The 26,890-nt window shown below is 38.6% G+C and overlaps 8 protein-coding genes across 19 annotated transcripts; 3 read left to right on the forward strand and 5 right to left on the reverse strand.

Annotated features, from left to right (window-relative positions):
- Nucleotides 1–5,154: 5,154 nt before the first annotated feature.
- LOC106306180 (squamosa promoter-binding-like protein 10) lies at nt 5,155–7,943 on the forward strand. Of its 7 annotated transcripts, none has more exons than XM_013742689.1 (5): nt 5,155–5,349; nt 6,215–6,839; nt 6,971–7,092; nt 7,180–7,428; nt 7,515–7,943. In XM_013742689.1, exons 2-5 carry the CDS (start codon nt 6,244–6,246, stop codon nt 7,667–7,669), a joined length of 1,122 nt encoding a protein of 373 aa, XP_013598143.1. In that variant the 5' UTR covers nt 5,155–5,349; nt 6,215–6,243; the 3' UTR covers nt 7,670–7,943. The 7 variants fall into 7 exon arrangements, with proteins under 7 accessions (XP_013598143.1, XP_013598145.1, XP_013598139.1 ...); XM_013742691.1 differs by having other exon boundaries at nt 6,218–6,839; XM_013742685.1 differs by having other exon boundaries at nt 5,156–5,349; nt 5,899–6,839.
- A 314-nt stretch (nt 7,944–8,257) lies between these two features.
- On the reverse strand, nt 8,258–11,872 carry LOC106306179 (squamosa promoter-binding-like protein 11). Of its 4 annotated transcripts, none has more exons than XM_013742682.1 (5): nt 11,675–11,872; nt 9,315–9,995; nt 9,112–9,233; nt 8,727–8,975; nt 8,258–8,608 (listed from the first exon to the last, which is right to left on the reverse strand). In XM_013742682.1, exons 2-5 carry the CDS (start codon nt 9,950–9,952, stop codon nt 8,463–8,465), a joined length of 1,155 nt encoding a protein of 384 aa, XP_013598136.1. In that variant the 5' UTR covers nt 9,953–9,995; nt 11,675–11,872; the 3' UTR covers nt 8,258–8,462. The 4 variants fall into 4 exon arrangements, with proteins under 4 accessions (XP_013598136.1, XP_013598138.1, XP_013598137.1 ...); XM_013742684.1 differs by lacking the exon at nt 11,675–11,872 and having other exon boundaries at nt 8,258–8,357; nt 8,417–8,608; nt 9,315–10,320; XM_013742683.1 differs by lacking the exon at nt 11,675–11,872 and adding an exon at nt 10,096–10,316.
- Nucleotides 11,873–12,404: 532 nt separating this feature from the next.
- LOC106306704 (stress-associated endoplasmic reticulum protein 2) lies at nt 12,405–13,594 on the forward strand. The gene is made up of 3 exons (XM_013743420.1): nt 12,405–12,542; nt 12,997–13,153; nt 13,354–13,594. The coding sequence occupies exons 1-3, from the start codon at nt 12,540–12,542 to the stop codon at nt 13,398–13,400; spliced, it is 207 nt and encodes a 68-aa protein (XP_013598874.1). The 5' UTR covers nt 12,405–12,539; the 3' UTR covers nt 13,401–13,594.
- On the reverse strand, nt 13,520–15,984 carry LOC106306703 (F-box only protein 6). 2 transcript variants are annotated; one of them, XM_013743418.1, is made up of 2 exons: nt 15,645–15,984; nt 13,520–15,053 (listed from the first exon to the last, which is right to left on the reverse strand). In XM_013743418.1, exons 1-2 carry the CDS (start codon nt 15,791–15,793, stop codon nt 13,820–13,822), a joined length of 1,383 nt encoding a protein of 460 aa, XP_013598872.1. In that variant the 5' UTR covers nt 15,794–15,984; the 3' UTR covers nt 13,520–13,819. The 2 variants fall into 2 exon arrangements, with proteins under 2 accessions (XP_013598872.1, XP_013598873.1); XM_013743419.1 differs by having other exon boundaries at nt 13,520–14,983; nt 15,645–15,923.
- A 1,397-nt stretch (nt 15,985–17,381) lies between these two features.
- LOC106302750 (stress-associated endoplasmic reticulum protein 2-like) lies at nt 17,382–17,981 on the reverse strand. Its single transcript, XM_013739196.1, has 3 exons — nt 17,973–17,981; nt 17,769–17,925; nt 17,382–17,604 (listed from the first exon to the last, which is right to left on the reverse strand). Exons 1-3 carry the CDS (start codon nt 17,979–17,981, stop codon nt 17,558–17,560), a joined length of 213 nt encoding a protein of 70 aa, XP_013594650.1. The 3' UTR covers nt 17,382–17,557.
- Nucleotides 17,982–18,593: 612 nt separating this feature from the next.
- LOC106306128 (histidine kinase 3) lies at nt 18,594–22,822 on the reverse strand. Of its 2 annotated transcripts, XR_001263114.1 has the most exons (11): nt 22,334–22,822; nt 21,961–22,242; nt 21,715–21,884; nt 21,411–21,623; nt 21,143–21,329; nt 21,007–21,058; nt 20,659–20,888; nt 20,483–20,581; nt 19,322–20,406; nt 18,913–19,243; nt 18,594–18,837 (listed from the first exon to the last, which is right to left on the reverse strand). XR_001263114.1 is itself a non-coding variant. In XM_013742604.1 (10 exons), the coding sequence occupies exons 1-10, from the start codon at nt 22,820–22,822 to the stop codon at nt 18,991–18,993; spliced, it is 3,060 nt and encodes a 1,019-aa protein (XP_013598058.1). In that variant the 3' UTR covers nt 18,594–18,990. The 2 variants fall into 2 exon arrangements, 1 of the variants encoding a protein (XP_013598058.1); XM_013742604.1 differs by having other exon boundaries at nt 18,594–19,243.
- Nucleotides 22,823–24,208: 1,386 nt separating this feature from the next.
- On the forward strand, nt 24,209–25,586 carry LOC106301347 (nuclear transport factor 2). The gene is made up of 2 exons (XM_013737721.1): nt 24,209–24,622; nt 25,255–25,586. The coding sequence occupies exons 1-2, from the start codon at nt 24,326–24,328 to the stop codon at nt 25,324–25,326; spliced, it is 369 nt and encodes a 122-aa protein (XP_013593175.1). The 5' UTR covers nt 24,209–24,325; the 3' UTR covers nt 25,327–25,586.
- LOC106301346 lies at nt 25,411–26,880 on the reverse strand. Its single transcript, XM_013737720.1, has 2 exons — nt 26,635–26,880; nt 25,411–26,150 (listed from the first exon to the last, which is right to left on the reverse strand). Exons 1-2 carry the CDS (start codon nt 26,773–26,775, stop codon nt 25,698–25,700), a joined length of 594 nt encoding a protein of 197 aa, XP_013593174.1. The 5' UTR covers nt 26,776–26,880; the 3' UTR covers nt 25,411–25,697.
- Between the last annotated feature and the right edge of the window lie 10 nt (nt 26,881–26,890).

The following is a 26,890-nucleotide window of genomic DNA, read 5'->3' on the forward strand; positions in this document are numbered from 1 at the left end:
GATGTATGGACGTGGGTTCATGATCCTCATTCATTTTATAATCTCAAGTGCTACACTGCATGCAAATATATCATCACTGTCGACTTTCTTTCTCTTGTTCCATTTGTGCTCCGGACATGACATAACTTATTGAGATTTCATTATGACCTTCAGTACCCTGAAGCTTGGCGTCCCAAGCCTCATTGTTAGGCACCTTAGGTACAAACATGTTTATGGTTTCCTCATCCACGGTCGTGGCTTTTAAGTTTTTTCATCTTAGGATCGACCATGTCTAGGATTCCCTCGTCCACGGATTCATTAGAACCTTTCTTTAATATATGAGGGATCTTATCTTTGGAACTTATTGGTCTACCACGACAATTGTTTAAGCTAGCTTTTGTATAATCTTTTGGACTTCTAAATCTCATTCTTGAGTCCGAGGATCTTGCCAATATAAGGATGTATGATTCCATGTAATTTCTTTTACTCTTTTACCAGCTTATTACTTTCTCCCCCCTAATCCATGTACATGGCCTCAAATTGATCACCCATATTTGGCTCAAGGTACTTAATAATCGTGGGAGAATCATATCCAACATATATCTCCATCCTCCTCTGAGGTCCCATCTTAGTTCTCTGTGGTGGAGTAATTTGTATATAGACGGCACATCCAAATGTCTTACGATGGGATATGTCTGGCTCTTGACCTGTTATCTAATCGATGGGGAATATCTATGCTCACTAAATGGCCTGATGCGTATTAACTTAGATGTATGTAAATTTTGTGTGGCCCAAACTGTGACTGGGAGTTTTGACCTCATTAGTAATGGTCTAGCAATCAGCTGTATGCGTTTAATAAAAGATTTCGGCCAAGCCGTACTTAGTATGGACATGTATCACGGAATTGTCCACACTTCCCCTCATGGACATACCATAATCATTTAAACGCTTGAGACATGTATTCACCAGTTTATTTTTTACTTAGTCTCTTTGACTGGTAATGGCCTATCAATGAGTTTCCCTTGTGTACATGCTAGACACGTGAGATTCTTTGAGATAACTCTTTCTTTCTTTCAATGTGTGCCCATTTGTATATCAATTTCGCTTCATGTTTGAACCAGGATGGCCAATCCGGTTATGCCATAAAGTGAATATTTTTCGCAGGTATTTAGCCTCTATCATCCTGATCTTGGCATAATAAAGACCAGTAGAGAATGCAGGTATAGTTTCGACCATTTTTCTATGATCTTGGGCGAATTTTATATATCTAAAAGGAACTTTTTATTTCCTTTGTCCATTGTTTCAATATGGAAACCACTCTTATATCTTTTAAACTCAATGAGCTTCTATGAGTGGATATAAATCATTAAATTTTTTTAGTCTGGTCGTAGCTTATCATGAGAATGGCTATACCCGCAACTATATTTCTTATAAACTTATATATTTGAAAAAAATCATTCATTCCTTTTATTAAGTTTGGATCAAACAAAGCAATAAAATAAATTCAAAGTGATAAAACAAAGCAAGTATAAAAGCAAAACAAACACAGAAGTCGAAATCAACATTATTCTTTCAGGCAATCAGAAATTTCATATTCCGTAGGATCATCTCTTTCATGATCAAAATCATCTTTACCATCTTTATATAGCAAGTGGGCTTCAGGATTCTTCCCTTTTAGACTCTCTTGATAGAGGTCACAAAGATGTTTGAGAGTCTTACATATCTTAGCCCAATGGTTCTCCATTCCACATTTATGGCACACTGATTTGGTCGAGCTTTGTGGTTTAAAGGATATACCACGGTATCTGCTTCGACCATGATATCAAATTAGGTTGATACCCACGGCCTTTGCCATAGTGGTTCCCACGGCCAAATGTATAATAGTGGCCATGGCCATGTCCTTTCTACCCTCCACGGCCATGACCGTGTGGTCTATCATCCTGAACGTGGTTAGATTCTTTGGATTCTATCTTTTCCTTTGTGGCTTTATTGGCTTCAGGTAATGAGGTTGATCCAGAAGGTCTCAATTCATTGTTTCTCATCAGTATTGGAGGCTTAGCTAGCAATAGACTCATCCACGGACTTGTAGTCCTGGATTCTGAGATTCCTCCATAGATTTTGGTAATAACACATTTCTTTGGTGATCATATATCGATTTGAATTATGTCCAAAGGTCTGGAGGATTCTCAATTGTCAAATACTGATCTTTGAGACTCTCAATAAGATGATGGCGAATAATTAATATTGTTTTGTATCAATCTTGCTCATTTGCATTATTGTCTTCTATGATACATTCACCAAGTCTTTTTGACTTTAGGATAATCTTTGTATTCAATGCCCACTGTAAATAATTATCTCCACAGAGATTTAGGGCAGTAAAATCCAGGTTGATTTTCGACATCTCAAATCATATATCACTCAATATTTAGGTATAATTTTTTGCGGATTAAGGTTAGGACTACAATTAGGGTTTCATGATTTCTAATCAGATCAATCAATAAAATCGAACCTAGCATACAATCTTAAACCTCAAGACATTAGATTTTATCATGAATCTATCAACCTATCGATTATATAAGCAAAGCAAGCTAGCAACCTATCGGATTCGATCAATGCTTCAACAAGCTGGTCGGTTTAATCAATTTTACATCAGATGAACAATTAACCAAGCAGGATGAGAAAATAAATCTATCAATCCTAACTGTGATCAAAACATTAATAAAAACAAGTAGGTCGGATTTAATCAAGACTTAAACAGATCAGAATTATTAAACTAGCAGGATGAGAATAATAAATCTAGCAACTTAATTGTCAAACAATTGTAGCAACATAGCATCAGATTCAATCAGATTTAAAACCTCAATGATAAACCGAAAACAATTTTGATTTCAAAAAATTCGATTAGGGTTTTAATATGCGATTTGATAATTATAGTATAATTAATTCTGATACTTATATTATTTAGGGTTTATAGATATAGGATTAGGTTTTATCTGATTTTAATTTGTAAAATCCGATTTGGGGTTTTATTCATGTAGAAACATGATTTAGGGTTTAGGGTATCAAACTTTAGAGCTTCGATTTACTCATTAGGGTTTGATCTATTATCCTATGGCTTTTATCATAAAGATTAGGTTTTATGGTTTCATTCTTTATCAAACAATCCAAATTCGATTCATATGTTCTTAGATTTCGAATTACCTTTTAGCTTAGGTGATTGTTGAAACCGGACCACCAAAGAATGAACCTCGAGCTGGACTGGACGCGAGCTGGCCTGGACGCGAGCTGACTGCGAACGGATTGAGGCTGAGGTCGCGAGCGGCTGATCGGGGACGCGAGCTGTTTGTTGTCGGATCGCGAACGGCTTGATTGTCTGGTGCGAATGGGACGCTTGCTGTCCGGGAACGCGAGCTGTCATGGATGGTAGCTGAGGCTGAGTTCGTCTAGGATCAGGAACGCTTTGGGCTGGAGCTGATCGGGGACGTGAGCTGGAACAAGAGACGCGATCGGATGATTAGGGTTCGTCGGGTCGCGGCTAGGTTTAGGGTTTTGCGATTTTGGTTTTGCGATAGGGTGTTTAGAGTTTTATGCTGATAACGTGTTGTAAACATAAGAATTTAGAATCTGTAAGTTCTTATTATTATTCATAACATAAAGTGCCCTTATAAATGAGAATTACAAAGAGATAAATGGAAAGATACAAATATGAAAAGTATACAAATACAAGTAAAAGAAAACTAGGGTTTGATGTCTCTCCTAGCCGCCTCTCTCTCTCTCTCCTCTTGTTGCGGCCGCCTTTGTCTCTCTCTAGGTATTGGGCCGGCTTATGGACCGGGCCGGTTATGGACATCCAGGTTTATAACACGTGGGATATCAATTTGTGACAAATATAATTGATTAACTAACAAATGTACCAACATAAAATAAAATTAACAAAATTTATCTACTTGTAAGTTATAATACTAGTTAGTGAATAGTACAAATTCAAAATCTATAATATATTTATAATATTTCAAATTTAATTTGAGTTTAATACAAAAATTATATTCAAATGAAGTTGATTAAATATACTTTTTTTTTTTAATTTTAACTATCCACCCGCAAGCACTAAGAAAACTACTTTTTGAGAGATTCGGAACACTATGAAGTTTATAGCATTATTATGTTATTGTAAAATACCAATTATTATTATGTTATTGTAAAATACCAATAGTGGCAAAACTGTAAATCTTAGAAAAATACACATTTACATGTCCAAAAAAATAAGATATTCTTTTTAACATATAACTAGACTGTAACCCGCGCTAAGCGCATGATTTATTCTTTTTATTTTAAAATAAAATAATGTATTATAATTTTAATGATTTTATAAATTTAGAGTTTATTATCTATTTAATAGTTATTTGGACATATATTACAATTTTGTTTTGGTAGCAGAAACTTCTTGTGTTGTGTTTGGTATGACTGAAAATTATGAGTTTGTTGATAGTATATAGTAGAGATTTCATAGCACGTTGAGATCTTCATGTTGAGATCTTCATAATTCTGTGATTACTATTTCTTTGTTATAATAACTATGGTGATTTAGTAGAATTGTCACCTAAATTGTTGAGCTGAATAGTTAGATTGTGACAAAAAAAATAGTTAGTTTTGTGACAAAAAATAAAAGAACAGCTAGATTGTTAGGTTAATCGAGATTATGTGAATATACTTTTACGTAGAATATATTCTAAAACCATTATACCCTATGAACAAATATATATTAAATATAAAATAGTATTTATCTGAGAGAGAATCTACCTATTGTTAAATTATAAGATCTAGATATAACCCATATGATCAATTTTTTAGTAACTGAATTATAATAAATGTATTTATAATGTTTTAGATATGTAACATTATTTTATTAGACCATTTCAAATTTAGATGACAACTTTCCAACGGTAGATAAAAGTAGGATTCTATTTTAATAGATTAAATAATTAAAAAAAATATTTTTATACCGGAAAAATTGAAATTTTTTTTTTTGTCAAAATAATGTATCAATCTCTAGCACACAAAAAAAAAAAAAAAAATCTCAAAATTGGAAGCAAACAAAAACACAAACAAAGAAAAAAAAAAGGTAAAGGGAACCAAAGCGCAGTAACAGTAACAAAAAAGTAAAGAATAATGAAGGGACGAGGAAAGCAAAAAGGAACAAAAATGAAAAGAAGAGTGTGAGGATGAGAGTTATTGGGCGGTGGTTCCACTGAGGCGATTTTATGTCGTCTCCTCCCATTCTTCACTGTCTCTCTTCTTAGTCCCGACAAAAACGATTCTTCTTCGATCGGTTTACTCCGGCGACGTTCTCCTACTCTGTTTTCTACTTAGGTTTCTTCCTCTTACTCCTCTCCCCCAATATTCTAGGGGGAACATAAATTTGTATCCTGAGATTTGGGGTTTCTATTATTACAATGTAACTTTATGCTTCTTGTCCGAAAAAAGTGATCTATTCTGAGTTCGAATTAATCATATATTCAAAATGGTGTCATTAGATTGTCTAATTGGTTTGTAGCATCCATAATGGCCATCCCTATGGCTAGTTAGTTAAGATGAATCTATTGGTGTTTGAGGGGGACCATTAGCTAATGAGGGGGACCGTGATTGGGACTGAAACCTAACTCATTGTCAACTACTCTTTATTACTTGAGTCTCTATTGTTTGTTGCAGATTTGATTCATTCTTGGCTCTGCCGTTTTCTTTTGACATCCTTTGTAGAGGCTTCTCAGCTTTGTGTTTAGTTAGGAACCTTCTTGAAAGTATTGGCTTTAGTATTCCGTTTACATTGTGTTTCTTGATTTTCTTGTCATTCAGATTTTATCACTTGTGGGTCCTGTTTTATTAAATGCCAACTTAGTTTTTTTCTTTTGTGTGATGGAGAGAGCAGAGGAGGGAGCTTAGAAAAGTCGTAAACTTTCTCTTGTCCTTTTTGCTGGTCTGGGTGAAACATAGAAAGTTCTTCTCTTGCTGAAGAAACTAATGGTCATAAAGAGTTTTTGAGAGTGAAAAACGTTGATGAGCTGTGTCTGGTTCTTGAAATTCACATGTTTTTCTTTTTTCTTTTTATTTCTTGTGGTATTGATAGTTGAAGGGCATCCTCTATAAAGGTAGCTGAGAGATTCAGCTTTCTCTAATTTCTTTTTTCTCTTTCATTTACTATCTCTAGTTTCTGCAACCTTGTGGCTTTGGTGTTTAGAAGGTCTATGAAATCAACCCACATCTTGAATGGACTGCAACATGGTATCTCCGTTGTGGGACTGGGAGCATTTGATCACCCCCAACCTGTCAAAGACTGAAACTGACAAGAAACAGCCGTCTACTACTGATTGGGATATTGAGAAAGGTGAAGGGATTGAATCTATATTCCCCTCTTTCACTGGCTCCTCCACCACCGGTTTCCTAAGCTCACAGTTGACCTCCACCAACTCATCATCTCCCAAACTCAAAAGTTCCCTTGGAGATTTTGACCAAGTCAAGGCATCCACAGCTCTCCAGGTTGCCTCTACTGAATCGGACCTTTGTTTAAAACTTGGAAAGCGGAGTTACTCTGATGAAGAGACTTGGGGTAGAAACAACAATAATGACATTTCAGCCGTTTCTGTGAAGCTCTTGACTCCTCCATATGTTGTTGCTCAGAAGAAATCCAAATCATCATGTGGTCAGAGCATGCAAATCCCTCGTTGTCAGATTGATGGCTGTGAACTGGATCTCTCATCTGCTAAGGATTATCATCGCAAGCATAGAGTCTGCCAAAGCCATTCAAAGTGCCCTGTAGTTACTGTGGGTGGCATGGAACGTCGATTCTGCCAACAGTGTAGCAGGTACAAAAAAAAACTGTGATTATGGTTCTTACTTTTGTTTATGTTCATGGCCTCATTTTAGTTGTCCATAAATAGTTTTCATCTGCTGTAATATCATACGTTAGAGAATTGATTTCTATTATAACTTTCAGGTTGCATGCCGTCTCTGAATTTGATGAGAAGAAACGTAGCTGCCGTAAACGTCTTTCGCATCATAATGCGAGGCGCCGCAAGCCACAAGGAATGTTTCCTTTGAATCCAGAGAGGGTGCACAGTAAGAACCTATAACTCAGGATCTTTCATCTCTCTCTGCACAACTTAAACTCAGGCAACTCTATTGTGATACGTTTACTCTTGCCAGATGGAAGACAGCATACGAATATGTTGTGGAATGAGTTGTCCCTTAACACAAGATCTGAAGAAAAGTATGCAGCATGGGGTACTACTTATGAGACAAAGCCTACGCAGATGGAAAGCGGCTTTACTCTGAACTTCCAGAGAGGTAGTGGCGCTGAGGAGCAGCAGGTGTTTGCTAGTAGCAACCTCTCTTTCTCTGACTCTGCGTATCAAACCTCAGCAGGGAAGTCCAACTTTCAACTTCCTAGCAAAGGTTTCATATATTCATTCACTTCTACAGTGCTCTCACTCTTCTGTGGATTTCTGAGGTTGAAACTGAATTTTATATGTTTTTGGAAGGTGTAGGAGAATACTCAGGAGGCCTCTATGAAACGCAAGATTTCTACAGTGCTCTCTCTCTTCTGTCAACGTCTTCGGATTCACATGGAACCAAACACCATCCCATGGTTGAATCACAGTCAATACATGGCACTTTCCCTACCCATTTTATATGAATTGAGTAGTGAATGCAAAGTCACTCCATTACAAGTCAGGTTGCATCTGGTGGGAGTTTCTTTTTAAATAAAATTATAAATCATCTAACTTTCATTGTTCAAGCTAAACCGAGTACGCGGATAGCTCTGGTTGTCTCCACTTTTCAAAACCTATTAAGTCAACTCCTTGTATCATGTTGTATTGGATGTCTTGGATTCTGCTGTATGGCAAACTTCGTTACTCTCTCAGACATGTCTAGTGTGTCATAAACGTATATCAACTGTTTTCATTAAATGAGGCCTCTTGTGTCAAAGTGTTTTGAGGTTTCTAAGGCCTATTCATAGAGAAACCAACCATCAACCACCCAATAATCCATGGCTAGATAAAGTAATTTTTATAGTCTTTCTGTGCCTCCATAAGCATCACTTGCAACATCTTCCCTTACCGACCAATTGTTGACTGAGATTTTAACATGAACGTAGATTATCGATCAGGTGCTTGATACTAATTACGACTATAAATGCAGAGTGGAAGCTTTTGGGGAAGATGGATATTTGGTTTTTCATGTCTTTCTACATTTTCAATTTGAGAACAATTCCAGCAGACAGCATCCCAAAGTACACACAGATTCTTTGCCATATATTCAATGTTTAGTGTTTTGTTGACAACTGGTAACCAAACAAGGATACAAATAAGAAAGCAGCCCAAGTCGCCATACAAATGCAGACAGTATGAAGTTGTTCTGATTGGTTTTGATTAGTATCCAATAACCGAAGCTAAGCTGGTTTTACAAAGTTCACACTACTTACTCATCTATTTTGGTACACCATCATATGAAAAGAGTAGAGAAAGTGGCTGTGCATGTGGTTGGACCAGGTGATCAGAAGAAGTTGACAGAAGAGAGAGAGCACGGTGGAATTCTCGTGATTCATGGAGGACTCCCGAGTACTCTCCCACACCTGCCAAAACATTTCACCTTATTTCAAAGGTGGACTAGGAGGGATAACATAACAAACCAACATATATCTACTAGAACCTTATGACAAAAGGAACCGGTGCAGAAGTGCAAACACCAACCTTGGCCATGAAGTTGAAACTTAGGCTTCCCTGCTGAGAACCCGCCTGAGGTTTGATAAGCAGAGTAAGAGTGGTTGCTACTAGCAAACAGCTGCTGCTCAGAGCCATTACCTCTCTGGAAGCTCAGAGTAAAGCTGCTCTCCGTCTGTGTAGGCTTTATATCATTGGTGGTTTCCCATGCAAACTTTTCTTCAGATCTTGTATCTAGAGACAAACCATTCCACAACATATTTGTATGCTGTCTTCGATCTGCAGGAGTAAACCGTTCGCATTAGATTTCCCTGAAACTGTGCGTGTGTGTGACAGAGACAGATAAGAGAGTAGACAGATGCAAAGATCCTGAGAAACACACAAATTTTGTCAAAGCTGTGAAGTAGGTTCTTACCATACACCCTATCTGGATTAAATGGAAATACTCCTTGCGGCTTGCGACGCCTCGCATTATGATGAGAAAGACGTTTGCGGCAGCTTCGTTTCGTCTCATCAAATTCAGACACAGCATGGAACCTGTTAATTACAAAAGATATCAGTTGTCAACCCTGATGAGGGCAACATGAAAACTGAATGAATCATCTTTATAGTTTTCACCTGCTACACTGTTGGCAGAACCGACGTTCAATGCCACTCACACTAACTTTGGGGCACTTAGAATGGTTCTCGCAGACTCTATGCTTGCGATGATAATCCTTAGCAGATGAGAGATCAAGTTCACAGCCATCAATTTGACAACGCGGGACTTGCATGCTCTGACCACATGTTTTGGATTTCTTTCGAGTAACAACCGGAGGAGTCAAGGAAATGTCATTATTGTTGTTTCTACCCCAAAATTCTTCGGAGTATGTGCGCTTTCCTAGTTTCAAAGAGAGGTCTGATTCAGCAGAGGCAACAGATGCCTTCACCTGGACAAGATCTATGTTGCAGCAAGAATCTCCACGGGAACTTTCTGATGCAAGCATGCGTTGTTTGACTCCGGGTGAAGATGAGTTGGTGGAGGTGGACTGTGAGCTTTTGGATACAGGAGTGTCCCAGAGACTGGTGGTAGAGCAATTACTGACTCTGTCGACGCCATTGAAACAGGGAAACATAGATTCGATTCCTTCACCCTTGTCAGTTTCCCACTCGGTAGCTGTTGTGAGCTGGTCTTTGTCATTTTCAGTCTTTGACGAGTTGGGCAAGATCAAATTCTCCAAGTCCCACAGAAACGGAGATCTCATGTTGCAGTCCATTCAAGCTGTATGATAAATATCATAGACCTTCTAACCACCAACACTGCAGAAGAAGAAAAATACATGAAATAAGAAAAGAAAAACTACTCAGACGAGCCAAACAACTGCCTTATATATAGAAGACACCCTACAACTATCAATACCACAAGCAAGAAGAAAAAGCTTTGTCAATTATCAAGCAATCAGCTTATTTTTTTGGTAACTCGGTGAGGAAGAGAAAGCTTTGTATGTTTCAACCATAACAACAAAGAGGGCAAGAAGAAAGGGTGTTTGTTCCTTCTCACTATATAACAAGTGGCATTTAATAAACTTGGCCCAGAGAGTGTCAAACCAGCAAATTGACAAGACACACGATGTAAACGGGAATCCTATAAAGCCATCTTAACTGCAAACCTTCTTTGTTTCCTAACTAATTTCCAACAAAGTTAAAAGCTTTAATCAAAGGGTCTACAAAGTCCACACATTGAATGAAAGTTTTATGTCAAAGAAAACGGCAGAGAGACAATAATAAGTGGATCTGTGTCGAAAGATGAGAGTAGTAAAAGAGTGCGACAGTAAGTTAGGTTTGGATCCCGATCAGCTAGGGTTTATCACAGTGGTCCCCCAACGCCAATTAAAATTCATCTCACCACCTGTCCAATGGTAAAACCGAACCATACCAAACCGAACCGAAATAGACAATATAGTATGGTTTTGGTATATACCATATAAATCGAATGGATATGATTTTATAAAAACCATAGGATTTAGATATGGTTTAGTTTATAACCGATTAAACCGAATAAACCGAACAAAACCGATCAAAGTAAAAACATGTAAATATGTACATATTTTATAACGTCACATCAAAAATATATTTGTTATATAGGTTATTCTTTTGTTAATAATTATTACCATATTTTTATAGTAATAAAGAATCATAATTCGAGAAACACTTAAAATATAATTAAATAAACAATTCATCGTAACTGATGCTTTTTATTTTCTTAGTTTTCTTCTTTTAATCATTTTGTTTTCTTTTATCATTGAATAAATTGAAGTAAAAGTTATAAATTTGATGGAAAACAACTAGAAAAAATTCTTCATAATTTTTTTTTATTTATAAACGAACAGAGTTTCACTCGACGAAACATGACTTTGATGAACATTAAATATGGAAGAGTGGAAACATTTTCTTTCATACTTCTCTTTTTGCTTTTTATTTTTATTTAAAAAATTTTGAGCTTTGATTTTAATTCTAGATTTGATTATTTCATTTGAAGGTATAAGCGTTTTTATTTTTTTGTTTTTTTTTTTGAAAATATAATATATTTTTAATAAATGACTGCGATGACAATATGACTCTAAAATTTATATAATATGATCCCAAACTAAGTTGTCCAAAAAAAAAAATGATTTCAAACTAAATAATTATGTTTTGGTATAAAACCAAATAAACCGTAAACCGGCAGTATATAAACCGAACCGAACCGAAGTAAATATGGATTTAGAATGGTGATTATATTTTACTAACCGAAATACTGAAAAACCGAAAAAAACGAACCGAAACCGAACCGATATCCGGATTGAACACCCCTGATTTAAATATAAAAATTAAAGAAAGAAAAGGTTATCAATGTTAGTTACAATAAAACTTAATCTTAGACCTAAGAAAGGCTATTCATTCACCCTGAAAAACTCAACTGTAATCCCAAATCTCAGGATAGAAGAAAAGAATCTAACCGTCTGTAAAAGAGAAGGAAGCTCTCAAGTGGTATAAAAACCAGAGTAAGAGAGCGTCGCCGGAGGTAGCCGATCGGCGAAGGGAATCGTGTTGACTAATAGCGACAAGTGAAGAATGGTAGGAGGAGCCGAGGAGGAGGACACAATCGCCTGGGGGAAATAGTATAATAAAGCTTCCTCAGGACTCAGGAGTCCTTTCTATTTCTTCCTTCCTTTTTTTTTTCTTTTTAGTATTTTATTTTCTAAACTGTTTTGCTTTGCCCTTTGCTTTTTTTTATTTGTCGGCCGGCATTTCTTTTTCTTTTCCTTCTTTTTTTGTTTTAAATTTTCCGCTAAAACAAATAAGCACAAAATTCAAAAAACACGTATTTCATGTTTTTTTTTTTAATTATGTGCTGAGAAAACATTATTAACAAAGATTCAATCAACTTTAACCCAATTAATATACGTCACTTGAATCCTTGTTGATAATGTATCCTAGTATTATTATTATTAGATTTGTTATTCGAAAAAAATGAAAATGTTGATGCTACGCGTCCTCAAGATTTTCAGTACTTGACATGACACGTCTGCTACCTGTCCAACGAGTCTTGAGTCTTGAGCTTTAGAAAACCGTCCACTTATTTACGACCACGTAGATATGACACGTCTTTCTACCCAATCAGAAATGGGCTGTGACGATGTACGTTGTGAGAATAGCAAAGTTGATCCCTTTTTAAGTTGGGTGGTGAAATTGAATACGATCAAGACATATAACAGTAATAAATATATTAGTAGTTGGGAAAACAAAAACAAAACAAAAAAGTGTTTTTTTTTCTCTCTTCAGCTCGATCGAGATCACAGCGTTTTCTTCTCCGGCGCAATCATGGTATCATTCGATCATTGCATATGAATTCATTTTTTTTTTCATATGATTAGCATTTATATTTTTATTCTACGTCTGATCTAATTAAGGTTGTATACTGTGTTAGGAGGTATAATGTAATGGATCTAATCTCTCTCTCTCTCTCTTTTGTATGATCAATCTATGAATTATACAAAAAATGATCTCTTAAATCTGTTAATCGTATTCAATTAGCTAATATCAATCCCGATTATGACAGACATACGTTGATCCGTTTTCGAATTAGCTAAGTTTTTTTTTAATATCTGCACTATTGTTGTTTGATTGTTAGATGCATGGCCAAATCTTTACCCAAATTGGATGTTTTTTTTGTTGTATGTTAAAGAAAGAGTTTCTGATTTGGAATATGTTTGATCCTGAAAGAACCGTTACCAATTGGAGATAATGTATGAAAACTGATTGATTTTGATAATTGCAGACAACTTCAAAGAGACTGGCGGACAGGAAGATAGAGAAGTTTGACAAGAACATTACTAAAAGAGGTTTTGTTCCTGAGACCACCACCAAGAAGGGCAAGGACTACCCTGTCGGACCCATCCTCCTCGGTTTCTTTGTCTTCGTTGTCATTGGCTCTTGTGAGTGTATTTCCTCTTCTTTATTCCCCAATCTAATTCACTTTACTTTGCCAAAACTTAATCTATGTTGAATGAGGGCACCCAAAGAGCTTTCTTCTAGATATTGGCTTCTTGATTATTATGACCACACTTATACCCATGTGCATGTGTTGTCTTCATATATATATTTACTAACTTTCATACATGATGCTTTGTTACAGCTCTCTTCCAGATCATCAGGACTGCGACCAGCGGAGGCATGGCATAAACCGAATCACCATTCAAGCTAAGAGGAAGCAGTTTTCATTATGAATTTCTCTTCTTCTGTCTTGTCTCTTTTTCCCTTTGTACTGTACAATGTGTCAACTTTCTGTTTTTCTGTTTTACCACAGTACTAATGTTATGCAGAACAGAATGTTTTCTTTAAGTTATTATATATCCAACGTTAAATGTTTTCTTAAACTTAGATGCCCTTATACTTTTGGTTCATGTAGTTGATACTAAATACAAAAAGGGTTAAAAACAGTTTCACTTTCCAAGCGGTTATAATACAACCCAAGTTACTCATTACAATACCAAATGTTTTTGTATATTACAATTACGGTTCCCAACAATCAAAACAAACAAACCAACCGAGTGTGAACCGTACGTAAAACTGAACAAGAGAAGAGAGGAGAGGAGAGAAGATCAAGCCCTAGCCGTAGGGGAAGGTTGAAACGCTGTTCCGCAAGCGATCCAAAGTCTCTTTCTCCCACGAGGAACGGTACATCCAGGGACCTTGGCCCACTCCCTAGTAACAGCATTGTAAGTTATCAGACGGTTCATCTGTCTGGACCTCAAGGACAACAAAATCAGACAACCTTTGTTGCCTAAACAATTCATCCTAACGTGCTTTCCGTAAAACTCCAAGCACCATACGTTTGGCATTCTGTCAACCTCCTTCCACAGCAGCGTCATCTTCTGCAGCTCCCACACGCAAACGCACGTGGCTGCGTTTTTACTCACAAGACCCACCAGCATCAGCCTCTCTCCGCACCCGGCTAGCGTGTGATCGCTCAGGTGCGGCGGACACGGTATGATGTACTGCTTCCATCTCCCAGAGACCATGTCGTAGGACAGTATCCCTTCCGGATCCGTTAACATGAAGTAAAGCGTGCTGTTAATAGCCACAGGCTGTGACTTGAAGTTGAGCAGTACTGGGAGCTTAATGTTGGACGGGATGGTCCCTCGTTTGGTCCATACGTTTCTCAAGGAGTCATAGACTTCATACGCTCCTTCGCACCCAACCCACAAGACCTTATACCCATCACTTGTGGAGTTTCCGTTAAGAGTCATTCCTACCACAACGCGAGACCATACCTTAAACGACCTAGCGGGCAACTCTCTGAAAGACTTGGTCAGAGGGTTGCTCACGTAGAAGTTGCGATGACCAATGTCGAGGAAGCATACTAGACCTCCCGCAGAAGCCATTGGCAAGACAATGGTCTTCTTGGGTAGGGCAGGGATGACCGGATGTCGCCATTTTTTGGAAGAAGGGTCGTAGACTTGTCCCGAGTTGACATTCTCGTGGGTTATGGTGTAGAACCACGGGATGGTCTGAGGAAGGTCGGTGCAGTATTTGGAGAAGCTATCTGAATCGATGAGAGCGTTCCATTTGCGGCAAACAGCACGGAACTGGAAGAGCGTAGGAATAGGTAGTCTGGAAAGAACAGATTCAAAGAGATCTTGGGGAAACTCTTGCCAGAGTTCTTGATCCATGATGCCATCATCTGCTTCCGTGCGGGATTTTACTTGATTCTTTTGTTTTCGAGATCGCTTGGCAGTATCTAACATCTTCAAGTACCGGGGCCTCTTTCCAGCAGCCATTAGAGTATCACAAGAAACATCAGAAGAAGTGTCGTCAAATAAGGGCAAACAGCATCTGGTGAAAAAGAAGAACAATATCTGTCAGGAAAAAAGACACCTTTGTCCTCGTTTCCAGTGTAATGAATTCATTTCTAGAAGGCAGCTGTAAAGAATAACATTTTTCCGGTTTAAGCATTGGAAACACTAAAGGTATTTAGAAGGTTAAAGAAGTGAAGCTTCTTCAAAATACAAAGGGAAGGCCTCTCAAGTAAGGGATTCACAGTAATCATTCATCAGCAGGGGGTGGGTGCTTGCTTTTCAAATGAGACCAACCAACATTTAGACAAGAAGATTGAAGTAAAGAAAGCAGCTGTAATAAAGGCAGCAAAATATTTCTATGAAAAATAGAGAGCTTTTTTATATAAGCTCAATTGGGCAAAAGAAGATTTGGAATCAATTGAGAAATCAATTTCATATCTTTCAGCTTGTTCAAAAGCAAATAACAGAGAAAACAGGAATAATCATAGAGATGGCATGATTCCGAGGAACAATTGAAATTGAAGCATAAGCCCTAAAAGAAACACATTACTATGAGGTTTCAAATTCGCTCTAATAGGATCGAAAGCACCGTACATAGATCTAGCCTGAGAGGGAGAGGGATGCTCACCGGTTCTGATGCTGAGGGTTGTGGAGAACTACAAACGAGGGAGAAGAAGACGAAGAGGAGGGAGGCGAAGGAGGAGGAGGAGAGCTGTTTTGCAAGAGCTCTTGAAGCTGTCCGATGAGCTGTCTGAGCATGGCAAGCTCTTCTTCCATGCCCCGCGTCAAAAGAGACAAAAGAGAGAAAAAAAATAATCAATGGCACAAGTCAGGAGCAGTAGCAGCCATTCTTTAGAAAAAAAACGAAGCTCCTCTCACCATCTCTCCGCATCTCTCTCTCTGTCTTCTTAAAACCATCTTCTGTTTGTCTTTTTATCTCTTCTCTCTCTCTCTCTCTCTTTTGCTTCATCTTTTTCCATGTCAGTTGGCCCCCTCATCATTATATTTCCTCCCAATTATTCCAGCTTTTCCTCTTATTTCCTCTTTTACCCCCATACTTCCCAATTTTTCTTTTTCCCCCCCTAACTTTATTCTTCTGTATGTTATATTTTCTAATTACAGTTTCATAACACATTTTGTTGTTATAAGTTTTAACAATATATAAAGTTGTATACTATTATGGAAGACAAATGCTCTTGACTTACTTCCTCACTGAAAATGAAGTTTTTATACAACTAAAATCATTTGTCTTCGATAATAGTATACAACTTTATATATAGTTAAAAAGTGTTTTTTCTCTCTCTTGCGAAAAAAATATGCGATTAGGGTTTTTCGTTCCATCGCCGTCGTCACCGGGCCTCACGCTTGAGGACGAGAATTCTCTCTCTCCCCCCCCCCCTTCTTATAAAATGGTCTCCTATGCAGCTGCTGTTTTGATGTCTCGTTCCCCCCACTCAGTTTCGGATAAGGAAGTTCAGGCGCTCGATTCTCAGATCGACGCCAAACTCCAGCTCTCTTCCATTCCGACCTCTTCTGCTCCGACGTATGCTGAAAGATTCAAAGCGTCTCTCAGAAATCTCCGAAAGATCTCAGATCCAACTTACCTCGAAGACGGCACATCAGTGGTTCAAGCTCTCCCGGTTGTTCTTCTCCAAGCCTCTGAGTTGTGGAAAGACCACATCGTGACCCACTTCCATGGTCGACGGCCTCACCCGGCAAAAATCATTGCTGATTTAAACCCGGTATGGGAAAAAATTGGAAACATTACAGTCCGTACAATCTCAATAACCAGCTGTCTTCCATTCCGACCTCTTCTGCTCCACACGGTTTGTAAAAGTAGTCGTAAAGCGTGGAGGTTGATTCATTTTTGCCATCCCATCAATAAGCTTTGCTCAATCATGTCACTTCCATTTAACCATAGCAATTGCCATTTAATTATAAGAAAAAATGATGAAACTAACTCATGATAACCTCTCAATGCTTTCTTTTTCTTCTCCAACTATTCTTACTAATGTATATACCGTCCAATTGAATTGATACAAAGCAGTAAAAAACAAATTATTAGCAATGATTTATTTCCCATCATTTGTTTGTTTCTATTCAACCTTTGAATGATGAATAAGCATTTTTTTCTTTTGTTCAAAAGCATTCTTGGCTTCTCTTGACTAGAATTGTTCAGGACAACTTTTGACTTAAAAAACTTGTTCGTGTGAAGACTTTATCTCCGGTTCAAAATTTATCTTTAGTTCGCCGAACTGTTTGGCCGAGTCATCACAAGTTCACAACCCGGTCCGATTCGAAGGGAACTGTATTTGGATGAGACAAGCCAACAAAAATACAAAAGTATAAAACAACAATGGGCAAAAGTAACTTCAAGACAACATTAAAGGATGCATATTTTATAGAAAAAACTATCAAATTTCTTCATAACAAGTAGTAAACAGGATATACACATTCTACAGTATAAAGGAAAAAGACAAGCCAGAAGAAGAGAGATTCTCATATTGAAAATGAATCTTCTAGCTTGAATGATGATTAGGTTTACGCCATGCCTCCGCTAGTTGCAGTCCTGATGATCTGGAAGAGAGCTGCAAGAAAGCATGTAAGAAGGTTAGTAAATATATGAATACAAACACATACACATAAGATGATGCCAACAATAATCAAGGAGCACGTAGCTATTTGGTGCCCTGAACATAACATAGAGTAACTTAAACCAAAAATAAAGGTAAAAGAGATTGGTAAAACTGACATGAACCAATGACAACGAATACAAAGAAACCGAGGAGAATGGGTCCGACAGGGTAGTCCTTTCCCTTCTTGGTGGTGGTCTCAGGAACAAAACCTCTGGTAGTAATGTTCTTGTCAAATTTCTCTATCTTCCTGTCTGCCAGTCTCTCTGCAGTTGTCTTCAATTATTAAAATCAACTTAAAGAGTCAATAATCATTAATATACGCTGCCCATTGTTGTCTGACTACAGATAGCAATGGTTCTTTATGGATCAAGAAATATAATCAGAATCAGAATCTCTTCAATAACCCTCATCAAAACATCGAAATTTGGGTACGCACAATTTAGGCATGTATGCAAATCAAAAGAGAAACTGGGAACATGCCCGGTTTGTAGACATAGCATAAAGAAAATTTTATTTTGGACTCCCAAAAATTTAGTGATCAATATGTATATAGATCATTTGGTTCTTAAATTGATTAAAGAAAATCTATAAATTTTGGAAACGGCTTTTGATTGAGAAATGGCAATTGGGATTTTAGCCAATTTCTAAATCAGTTGCATGTTTTTTCCTCAAAAATGGAGAAACTCACTTCTAGTAAATTCCTCTATTCTGAGGAAAAACGTATAACCTGAGATGCTCTTCGCCATGCACAGTACTCTCGTCTAAAAGCATTTTCTTAACAAGTTGCTAAAACGAAGAAAGAAGTGTGTTTACTTGCTCGTTAATTGTTATATAGACAGAAATCAAAAAGAGACTACACGAGTTTCGTTAGTTTGTAAGAACCATTTTGAGGCAGATCCAGTCAGTGTAAAGCAGAGGAGAGAAAGTAAGCTATCTTCAACTTCATATCACAAGCCGTATCTATATATATAGTAAACGTCGCTGATAATGAAGAAGCTGCACTGTCTCTAACATAAGAATCCTAAATCATTCACACACATACACACACTCTATGCCTCCCTTCCCTCCTGTCCAAAGCAAGTCAGAATCTATAGATTCTAGCTGCAACTCATCTACACAGTTTTGGTCTCCCAGATCAGAGAAGAGAAGAAAATAAAAAACTTTACAGTAGAATCGTTTTGTTTCCTACAAGAAAGTTCAGAAAGGATTATTACTAGAAACTGAAATGGGCAAGCTAGAGAATTGTATGTATGGGCTTACTACTACTTCAAGAAGATGCAGAGGAGACGCTAGTTCTAATATTCCTTCACCCTTCTCTTCTTCCATCCCATTCCCTCTTTATGATTCTGTGTCTGAAGGTGAATTGAAAAAACGAGAAACTTCTCTATACAACTGCTCTGCTTCAAAGGGTTTTGATACATACCCATCCATTCCACACTTTAGACATTCCTCATGCGTTGCTTGAATCACATCAGCAGTCATTGCTAACACCGGAAGATGCCATCTTGATCTCTTACCTTCCTCTTCTGTCAAAGCCTTCCCATTGTTCATTTCCTCTTCCATACCCCGTATTCTCCTTGTAGCCTCAAACCTGCAGAAAGACATCTCAAGTATTTATTACATATTTTCAAACATTATTACAAACCTTGCTGTAACAGTCAGACATTACCCATCCATTTCTGGCATCTGAATGTCCATGAAGCAAGCATCAAACTCGTGTGGTGGCTTAAGCAATGAGATTGCCTTTACCCCGCTCTCAGCGCAGACCACATCAGCTCCATACTTTTTCAAAGCTCCTGCTGCCACTCTGAGGTTCACGTTGTTATCATCCACAATTAGTATTTTTCTGCCAAGGAGAAGATTCCTGAGAATCAGAGCAGGAGGTCCCTTGCGTTGAGGAGTTTCCCTGTTCCCAATACCTAACCCTCTCTGCAAAGTTGCTGCCAGCATACTCGCCCTTAATGGCTTCACTATCAACACTGGAGGGTCTATAACGTTGCTTAAAGTATCTGATACTGAGGTGTCTATTGAATTTGCTAACAAAAACAGTTTAGGAGAATGGACAAGAGGTTCCTTAACGAACACATCAGCTTCTTTATTCCACACTTCTTGCTCTACGAGTATCATATTCACAGTGGTAGCGCAAGTCTTCATGAAACGTAGAGCCTGATCAACAGATGGAACTAACTCAACTCGGATTCCTAGTCGCTGAAAATGGTACCACGAGACTTGCGCTCTAGCAGGCCTATGGTCCACAAGTACAGCTTTCATTCCCTCAAACTCTGGCTGATTATTGTTATGCAGTTCACTCTTTCTTTCAGTTGAATGCACGCCATTAGCAAACACGGCAGTAAATGTGAACGTGGACCCAACCTTGGGAGTACTCGAGAATCCAATTTCTCCCTTCATCAGTCCTACTAGACACTTGCTTATGCTGAGCCCGATCCCTGTGCCTCCATGCGTCCTGGATATAGATGGTCCAACTTGCATGAACGGTGTAAAAATGCGTGACTGAGCTTCTACAGGGATCCCTACGCCAGTATCCTCAACTGAGACGATTAGGTTGATTTCAGATGGTGCTGGTGCTAAGCCCCTATGTCCATTGGAGCTGAAAGCTTTGAAGTTTTGCCAGCTTCTCTGCCGGTCTGCAACTGGAAGCCCGCTCAGTGTGTTTTCTAATGTCTCTACATCACTAGAGTCTAGTACCTCCTCCACCAAATGAACCGTTACGAAGATGTGTCCTTTCTCAGTGAACTGCCGGGATGTTTATAACTGATCAGCTATCAACTACGATGTGCATGGAATGGTAAAAAAAGTATGTCACGTTTACCTTAATGGAATTACCCATAAGATTTGTGAGTATTTGTCGAAACCTTCCAGGATCCCCAATTAACATTTCTGGAACACGGTCAGATATGTATACTGCCAACTGTGTTCATCATCAACAGTTACAAGTTACAAACAAATCTTGCTTTGCAAATCATTAAAGATCATTTGTGTGTTTACCTCTAGCCCTTTTTCTTGGGACTTGCCAGAGAAGAGTGACAGGACATCGTCTAATATTCCTCTCAAATCAAACCGCACCTCCTCAAGCTCAACCTTTCCAGATTCGATCTTTGCTTGATCCAGAACCTCGTTTATTAGCGAGACTAAAGCTTTCCCACTTGCCTGTGCGGTCCTAACGTAATCCTGTTGTGTAACATCTAACTCTGTGTCCATAAGCATATGGAGCATTCCTACAGCCCAAATCAAAGTCAACATGAGATCACAAGTGGAAGATATTTAGTTCAGCGTTTTTCTTGAGTAATAGTATTCATGGAAGAGAGGTGAGATAAGGAGTTTGATGATACTCACCAAGAACACCATTCATTGGAGTTCTGATTTCATGTGATACAGTGGCGAGGAACTGCATACAAGAAGTTAGACTACAACCCATCCCTCTATCAGTGGAAAGCTATCAATTGGGGATGATGCAATTGCATGTACGTACCTGTGACTTGGCGACATCTGCTGCTTCAGCCTTTTTCTTGAGCAGCTCCATTTTATGACAATCTTCTTCTGCTCTGCGTATTCGACTCAAGGTTGCATGGAATATATGTGCAACAAGCAACGCAATCACAAGGATACCAAAAGATGTCACCATCGATTGCACTGGCCATGGTGGTTTCTGCTTAAACCTGCAAAGAGGAAGAAAGCTCACAACCCGTTCTTCTTGCAAACAAGAAGAAACAGAAGACATGCTGAATTGGCCAAAGTACCTGCAACGCATTTCATGCTTTCTAAATGGATCGCCAAAGTTTAGTGGACTAACATGTTCCAACGCATCAGCCGACACATCAGAACCATACATGCTAATGGGCTGAGAGTGGTTGGTGGTATCGTATACATTGACAAGAATCGTTTGCTTGCTAGCCAGCTGCTGAAGCAAGTTTTCCACCAAGGTTTCAATGTCAAACACTCCACCAAGATACCTTGAGGGACATCCAAATAAGAGATCAAATAATGAGAAAAAGTGAAAATTTCAAACTCCGTTTATTTATTTTATACGTCTATGGTACAAACCCGTTAGTAGCCTCGATTCTCTCTTTTGGCGTCGCATTGGAAGGGAGATCTCTCTTGTATACAGCAAACGTCAAGATCACCCCAAGTCTATTCGTCTTTATCAGTGGGAAAGGAGCTGTCAAAACCCCTTTACCTGATCTCCTGGCCCGCAACACGTTTTCACGATCTTCCTGTCAATAAAAAAACTCAGTGAGCATTGCTCCAAACTATAAAGCAGAGACTGAATATGAACAAGCCATGTCTTACTTTCCCGGACAGCATATCGAGAGAAATAACGTGGGAAACCGTGTCCTGAGCAAAGATGACAGGAGCATACTCCTCTTGAACAGGGGATGGTTCCAAAGCTTCTGTGTCATAGTCATCCTTGTGAACAGGGTTCTGTTCAAGTGAATCCATCCTCCTAATAGTCCAACCTTGCTGCCTCTCAAAGTCTTGCCTCTCTGAGTGGAGCACTCTCACAGCGTATGCGACCCCGCTCGTGAGAGGCCTCTCAAAGGAAGTTCTATCAGTGTACTCCGAGAACGTCCTCTACAAAAAAAAAAAAAAAAAGCTTCTTCATGTTAGTATAAAGTGAATGAATGATTGGGAGACAAAAAGAAGAAGAGGAAGCAAAAGAGACCTGATCGATGGCAGAAGGAAACTTGGCATGGTGGAAGGTGGAGATCAAGATAGACATGGCTTGAACATGATTCATGCTGACGTTGAACTGATCCTGGAGCATACGAGCTCTCTCATCGCACATACTAGCAAGCGTCTCTTTCCTCTTGTCCATAGCTTGAGAGCTAAGGCACCAGAAAGTCCAGAAAGAAATAAAAACCGAGGAGACGACCCAAGCAACCAGCACCTTCCTCCAAAAAGTCTTGCCGAATCTAACGGAGCCAAAGAGATGATGAGAGAAACTCGGGATCTTGAGTCCGCTTGTGGAGATCTTGTTCCAGAAGAAGCACATGTTATGATTCTTCATCTTAGTCTTGTCAGGATCACCGACAGAGCCGACGGGAAGAGGAGACTTGTCGGCATCAACGAACCAGGAAAGGAACCAGCAGCATAGCATCCAGAAGAGCTGCCCAATCTTCAGACAAAACCCTAGCACGTGGAACAGACTCATCCACCACTTGAAAACACACACACGATCAAACCCCAGAACCAGAGAAGAATCACAGATCCTTGTTGTCTCTCCCACAAACAAAAAAAGAGGAAAAAAAAAAGGAAACCAAAGACAGAGGAGAACGTGTCAGATTAGACTAACCAAAGGCGCCCTTTTACTTAAATCAAAGATAACGACAGATAAAGAGAGGAAATAGCCAAAACCAAAAATAAAAGGCTGAAACAGGAACTTAAAAGAGGTTCCAAAGCTCCAAATCCAAAACAGTAAACATATATTGTGTACGTGAATTGACTAGAGTATGGTCCTCCAATACAACAGAAATTGTGAGTGTGATGATGAGAGCAAGAAGTATATAGAGACAATAAAGGTGAAAAGGGAGCTTGAGTGGATATCTAATGGAGGGAGGAACTAAGAATTAGGAGGAGAAGCAGAAGACGAATCTACCATTGGGAAAGATGAGATGAATATGGTGGAAGACAAATGTCGGCTTCCTCTCTTCTGTTCATTATCTTTCTTTCTTTTTTTTCTTACTTCTATATTATAATAATCTCAAGCATATGTACTAATTACGAATAAACGAATAATTTTTAAAATTCATTCCTGAAATTCCGTGGTACTGTTAAAAACTCGATTCTATTGCAAACTGAGATTTGTTGGCTCTGTTTAAAATCTCTTAACCTGTTTTTTTTTTTGAATTAATTAGCACTACCACCGTTATTAATAGTTTAATATACACATCATTTCAAATGATTGGTAAAATAACTTATCCGATGTTATTAAATAAATAAACAGCTGCAGCAAAAAAAATAAGAAGAAAAAAAAAAAAAGTTAAGTGGGGCCCACAAAGAGGAGGAACAAACGCATTATGTGGTCTCACTTCTCACCCTTCAATAAGAGAAAATTAATTAAATTACATAAAATACAAAAGGCGTGTTATGAGACGAGGGGTGCAGTAGTTGGTAAAGTGACAACAAATGTTTGGCTAGTATCAAAACTATAATACACGCTTCAAAAATAACCCAAAGGCCAAAGCTCAAGCTGTTAGTCAAATTACATATAACCCCGTTTATTCTTATTCAATATACACCTGCTTTAATAAATAAAAACAAATGGCCAAAACTAAACAGAGAGAGAAGCGCATTCCCATTGTTTTTTCACACGTTACCACCTTCCACTGATACGTATTCGTTATTGGGTGTTTATAACAACCGACCCGGAGGATCATGGTTTTACCGGTTCGACCAACACGCGTCTTGAAACTCTCCTCTCCATCACTTATTGATAAATATTGGGCCCAAAATTATGAGATTAAAAGCCCACTAAAAGGTATCTTGAGAGCCTCTTTCATTCAGTATCTCGTCTTCGATCGATCTGATCTATTGGGAAATTTTCGGTTTTATCTCAGTTTCATTCTTTGCTTCTCTCTCTATAATCTTTGAAAGCACGACGCAGAGAGAGAGAAAAGGATCAGAAGAGGAAGACGATAGAGAGACAGAGAGAGAGATGGATCCAGACGCAGTTGCCAAGGCCTTCGTCGAGCACTACTACACGACCTTCGATTCGAATCGCGCGGGGTTGGTCTCTCTCTACCAGGAAGGATCCATGTTGACCTTCGAAGGGCAGAAGATCCAGGGCTCTCAGAACATCGTCGCCAAGCTCACCAGCCTTCCTTTCCAGCAGTGCAAGCACAACATCACCACCGTCGATTGCCAGCCCTCTGGTCCCGCCAACGGCATGCTCGTCTTCGTCTCCGGAAACCTTCAGCTCGCTGGCGAACAGCACGCTCTCAAGTTCAGCCAGGTTGTTTTCCCAGAAATCTCCTTCCCCCCTCGATCTATGTAACTTCGATTTGAGTGTTTTCTCGTAATCCTAGGGTTTTAGATTGGTATGCTATTAGGGCACTAGAAGCTTGATTGATCTGCAATTGACACGATGTTTCATATTCTCAGCGATGCATTGAGCGATAGATCTGTGATTAGGTCTGAGGTCAAGAGTTTTTTCCTCAATTGATTGCGTTAGATGTAATCTAACTCTGTAGTGCGTGTATCATCTGCTGCTCTGTGATGTGTGTATCTCTCTGCTGCTAGACACTGTGTGTATCTATCATCTGCTACTAGAAACTTTGTTTCTCTTTTTAATGGTGAAGACTCTTAACTAGGTTTGTGGAGTGATGCCTGCATCATTCAACTCTTAGTGCTACTTGTGTCTTTGTTATCAGTGTTGTACGAACTTCAGTCAGGCTACTATAATGTAAATGGTAGATATGTATCATGTCAATCTGACCTACTCGTAGTGAAGCTACATTTTTCATCTCTTGTGTTCTGAATCGTGGATATTGTGTCTTTGCCTACATAAGAGTTAACATAGAGATCAGCACTGCACGTTGTTTGGATTTTGACTTTTTCATAATTGTACTTTCTTCTGTGCCCCAGATGTTCCATTTGGTATCGAATCAGGGAAACTACTACGTGTTCAACGACATATTCAGGTTGAACTATGCCTGAGGAATGTGGTGGCATGGGTATATGAACCATTGTTTCACGCCAAAAGAGACTGATGGAAAGTTTGGGGGTTTAGATTCATGTTTTGGGAACTGAAGCTTTTACTTTCTTGTCTTTATGTTTAATCAATGGAGCTCTCTGGACACTTTGGTTGAAATGACTCCTTTTGTTTTCGGGCACTGATCCATGATTCAGTAACTGCTTATTAAGGATAAAAACAAAAGGTTTGTTTGAATGAAACATGGTTCTCTGTTGGAACTCTTTTTCATACTCAGCATTTTTTTTACAAACAGTAGCAAATATTGAGTGTGTGACGACTGTTTCTAGATTGCAAATGTATAACACAAACAGCTACAAAAGAAAGCTATTATTTATTATTCATCATCGTCGTCGAGACCCAAGTCTCGCAACAGCTCGGGCACTTGGATATGAACTCCAGTGTTTGTTCCATTCCCATTGTGATGATTGTCTTCGTCCCTGGCGTTGGAGAGTTTGTTCTTGATAGGACGGATCTTACCTTTGAACATCCCGGAAAACATACCTCCGATGGATCTGATTGGGTGGGTTAATCTCTCTTTCATCATGTAAATCATTGAATACTCAGAGAGCTGCCAAGTCAACGTCAGGATGATCAAAGCAGAGAGCAGAATGTGGGTTACTTTGTTCTGCCTCTTCACCTCCTTGATGTCCTTGGCTATTTCTTCTATGCTCTCTTCCAGTTGTCTCTCACCCTCTGCTCTTCCTTTAGATGTTAAAGAATCTAGCGATGATTCTGCTTCTTCCCTGGTAGTCTCAACTGCTTTTGGGAATGGATTTGGTGATTCCAACTGAGTTTATATATAAAAAAATTTAGCATCAGCCCTGAAACTGGAACAGGTCATCAAGACATGCCAGTACAGAGAATGTTCTTCTGGCCATCAAAAAGCAACTTGACAAAACACAAACTTTACTTTATGAGAATGGTCATTTTTTGTTCATTGAGAATGATAAGCCCACTGTTACATCCCAAAACAACCAAGTTGTTCAAGTAAGAATAAGGAGACGCTAACAAAGATGTGTTGATCTACTTTTTGTTAATGATCCAACCACAGCGAGTTGGAGCTTTTGGTTTGCAAACAAAACTTTGTGATGAAAGCACGCATCACAGCAGAACAATTATTACACTGACTTGTTTAGTTTTTTTTTTTGGTCACAAAAGTCAATGATTGAAACATCATCATATTCAATCTGGTGCTCACAAAAGTTGATCGCTGGGCAAACATCAGATTAATCGATTTAAATGAAAATAAAACGGATGGGGGAAAAGGGTACCTGAGAGATAATCCTAGAGAGCAAAAGCTGATCGTCATCGTCTTCAATAAAGGATTCACCAGCAATTTCTCTATTCTTCTTCTCATCAAGAAGTTTTTCGATGGCTCTGCTCAGAACCTCCACATCCTCACTCGACTCCATACCCAAAAACTTTTGCTTCTATAACCTCTCCACCGCCCTCTCTCTATGTATCCACCATCTCCCTTGGAAAGATGTTTGTTGCTTACAATTCTCTTTTTTTTTTTTTTTTTTTTTT

The sequence above is a fragment of the Brassica oleracea genome, chromosome C7 (genome assembly GCF_000695525.1).
Source record: "Brassica oleracea var. oleracea cultivar TO1000 chromosome C7, BOL, whole genome shotgun sequence".
Classification (NCBI taxonomy): domain Eukaryota; kingdom Viridiplantae; phylum Streptophyta; class Magnoliopsida; order Brassicales; family Brassicaceae; genus Brassica; species Brassica oleracea.

What these genes read in the sequence shown, in the direction of transcription:
- LOC106306180 (XM_013742689.1), top strand. Translation starts at nt 6,244, where the DNA reads ATGGACTGCAACATGGTATCTCCGTTGTGGGACTGGGAGCATTTGATC. An exon ending in TTCTGCCAACAGTGTAGCAG is followed by an intron (nt 6,840 to 6,970) that starts GTACAAAAAAAA and finishes TATAACTTTCAG; the next exon opens with GTTGCATGCCGTCTCTGAAT. An exon ending in CTTTCAACTTCCTAGCAAAG is followed by an intron (nt 7,429 to 7,514) that starts GTTTCATATATT and finishes TGTTTTTGGAAG; the next exon opens with GTGTAGGAGAATACTCAGGA.
- LOC106306179 (XM_013742682.1), bottom strand. Translation starts at nt 9,952, where the DNA reads ATGGACTGCAACATGAGATCTCCGTTTCTGTGGGACTTGGAGAATTTG. An exon ending in TTCTGCCAACAGTGTAGCAG is followed by an intron (nt 9,234 to 9,314) that starts GTGAAAACTATA and finishes TGTAATTAACAG; the next exon opens with GTTCCATGCTGTGTCTGAAT. An exon ending in TAATCCAGATAGGGTGTATG is followed by an intron (nt 8,976 to 9,111) that starts GTAAGAACCTAC and finishes TTACTCCTGCAG; the next exon opens with ATCGAAGACAGCATACAAAT.
- LOC106306704 (XM_013743420.1), top strand. An exon ending in CTTCGTTGTCATTGGCTCTT is followed by an intron (nt 13,154 to 13,353) that starts GTGAGTGTATTT and finishes GCTTTGTTACAG; the next exon opens with CTCTCTTCCAGATCATCAGG.
- LOC106306703 (XM_013743418.1), bottom strand. Translation starts at nt 15,793, where the DNA reads ATGGAAGAAGAGCTTGCCATGCTCAGACAGCTCATCGGACAGCTTCAA. An exon ending in AACCCTCAGCATCAGAACCG is followed by an intron (nt 15,054 to 15,644) that starts GTGAGCATCCCT and finishes CTTTTTCACCAG; the next exon opens with ATGCTGTTTGCCCTTATTTG.
- LOC106302750 (XM_013739196.1), bottom strand. An exon ending in ATTCGTTGTCATTGGTTCAT is followed by an intron (nt 17,605 to 17,768) that starts GTCAGTTTTACC and finishes GCTTTCTTGCAG; the next exon opens with CTCTCTTCCAGATCATCAGG.
- LOC106306128 (XM_013742604.1), bottom strand. Translation starts at nt 22,822, where the DNA reads ATGAGTCTGTTCCACGTGCTAGGGTTTTGTCTGAAGATTGGGCAGCTC. An exon ending in CCCAAGAAAAAGGGCTAGAG is followed by an intron (nt 20,582 to 20,658) that starts GTAAACACACAA and finishes TGATGAACACAG; the next exon opens with TTGGCAGTATACATATCTGA. An exon ending in TTATGGGTAATTCCATTAAG is followed by an intron (nt 20,407 to 20,482) that starts GTAAACGTGACA and finishes ACATCCCGGCAG; the next exon opens with TTCACTGAGAAAGGACACAT.
- LOC106301347 (XM_013737721.1), top strand. Translation starts at nt 24,326, where the DNA reads ATGGATCCAGACGCAGTTGCCAAGGCCTTCGTCGAGCACTACTACACG. An exon ending in ACGCTCTCAAGTTCAGCCAG is followed by an intron (nt 24,623 to 25,254) that starts GTTGTTTTCCCA and finishes TCTGTGCCCCAG; the next exon opens with ATGTTCCATTTGGTATCGAA.
- LOC106301346 (XM_013737720.1), bottom strand. Translation starts at nt 26,775, where the DNA reads ATGGAGTCGAGTGAGGATGTGGAGGTTCTGAGCAGAGCCATCGAAAAA. An exon ending in TCTCTAGGATTATCTCTCAG is followed by an intron (nt 26,151 to 26,634) that starts GTACCCTTTTCC and finishes ATATAAACTCAG; the next exon opens with TTGGAATCACCAAATCCATT.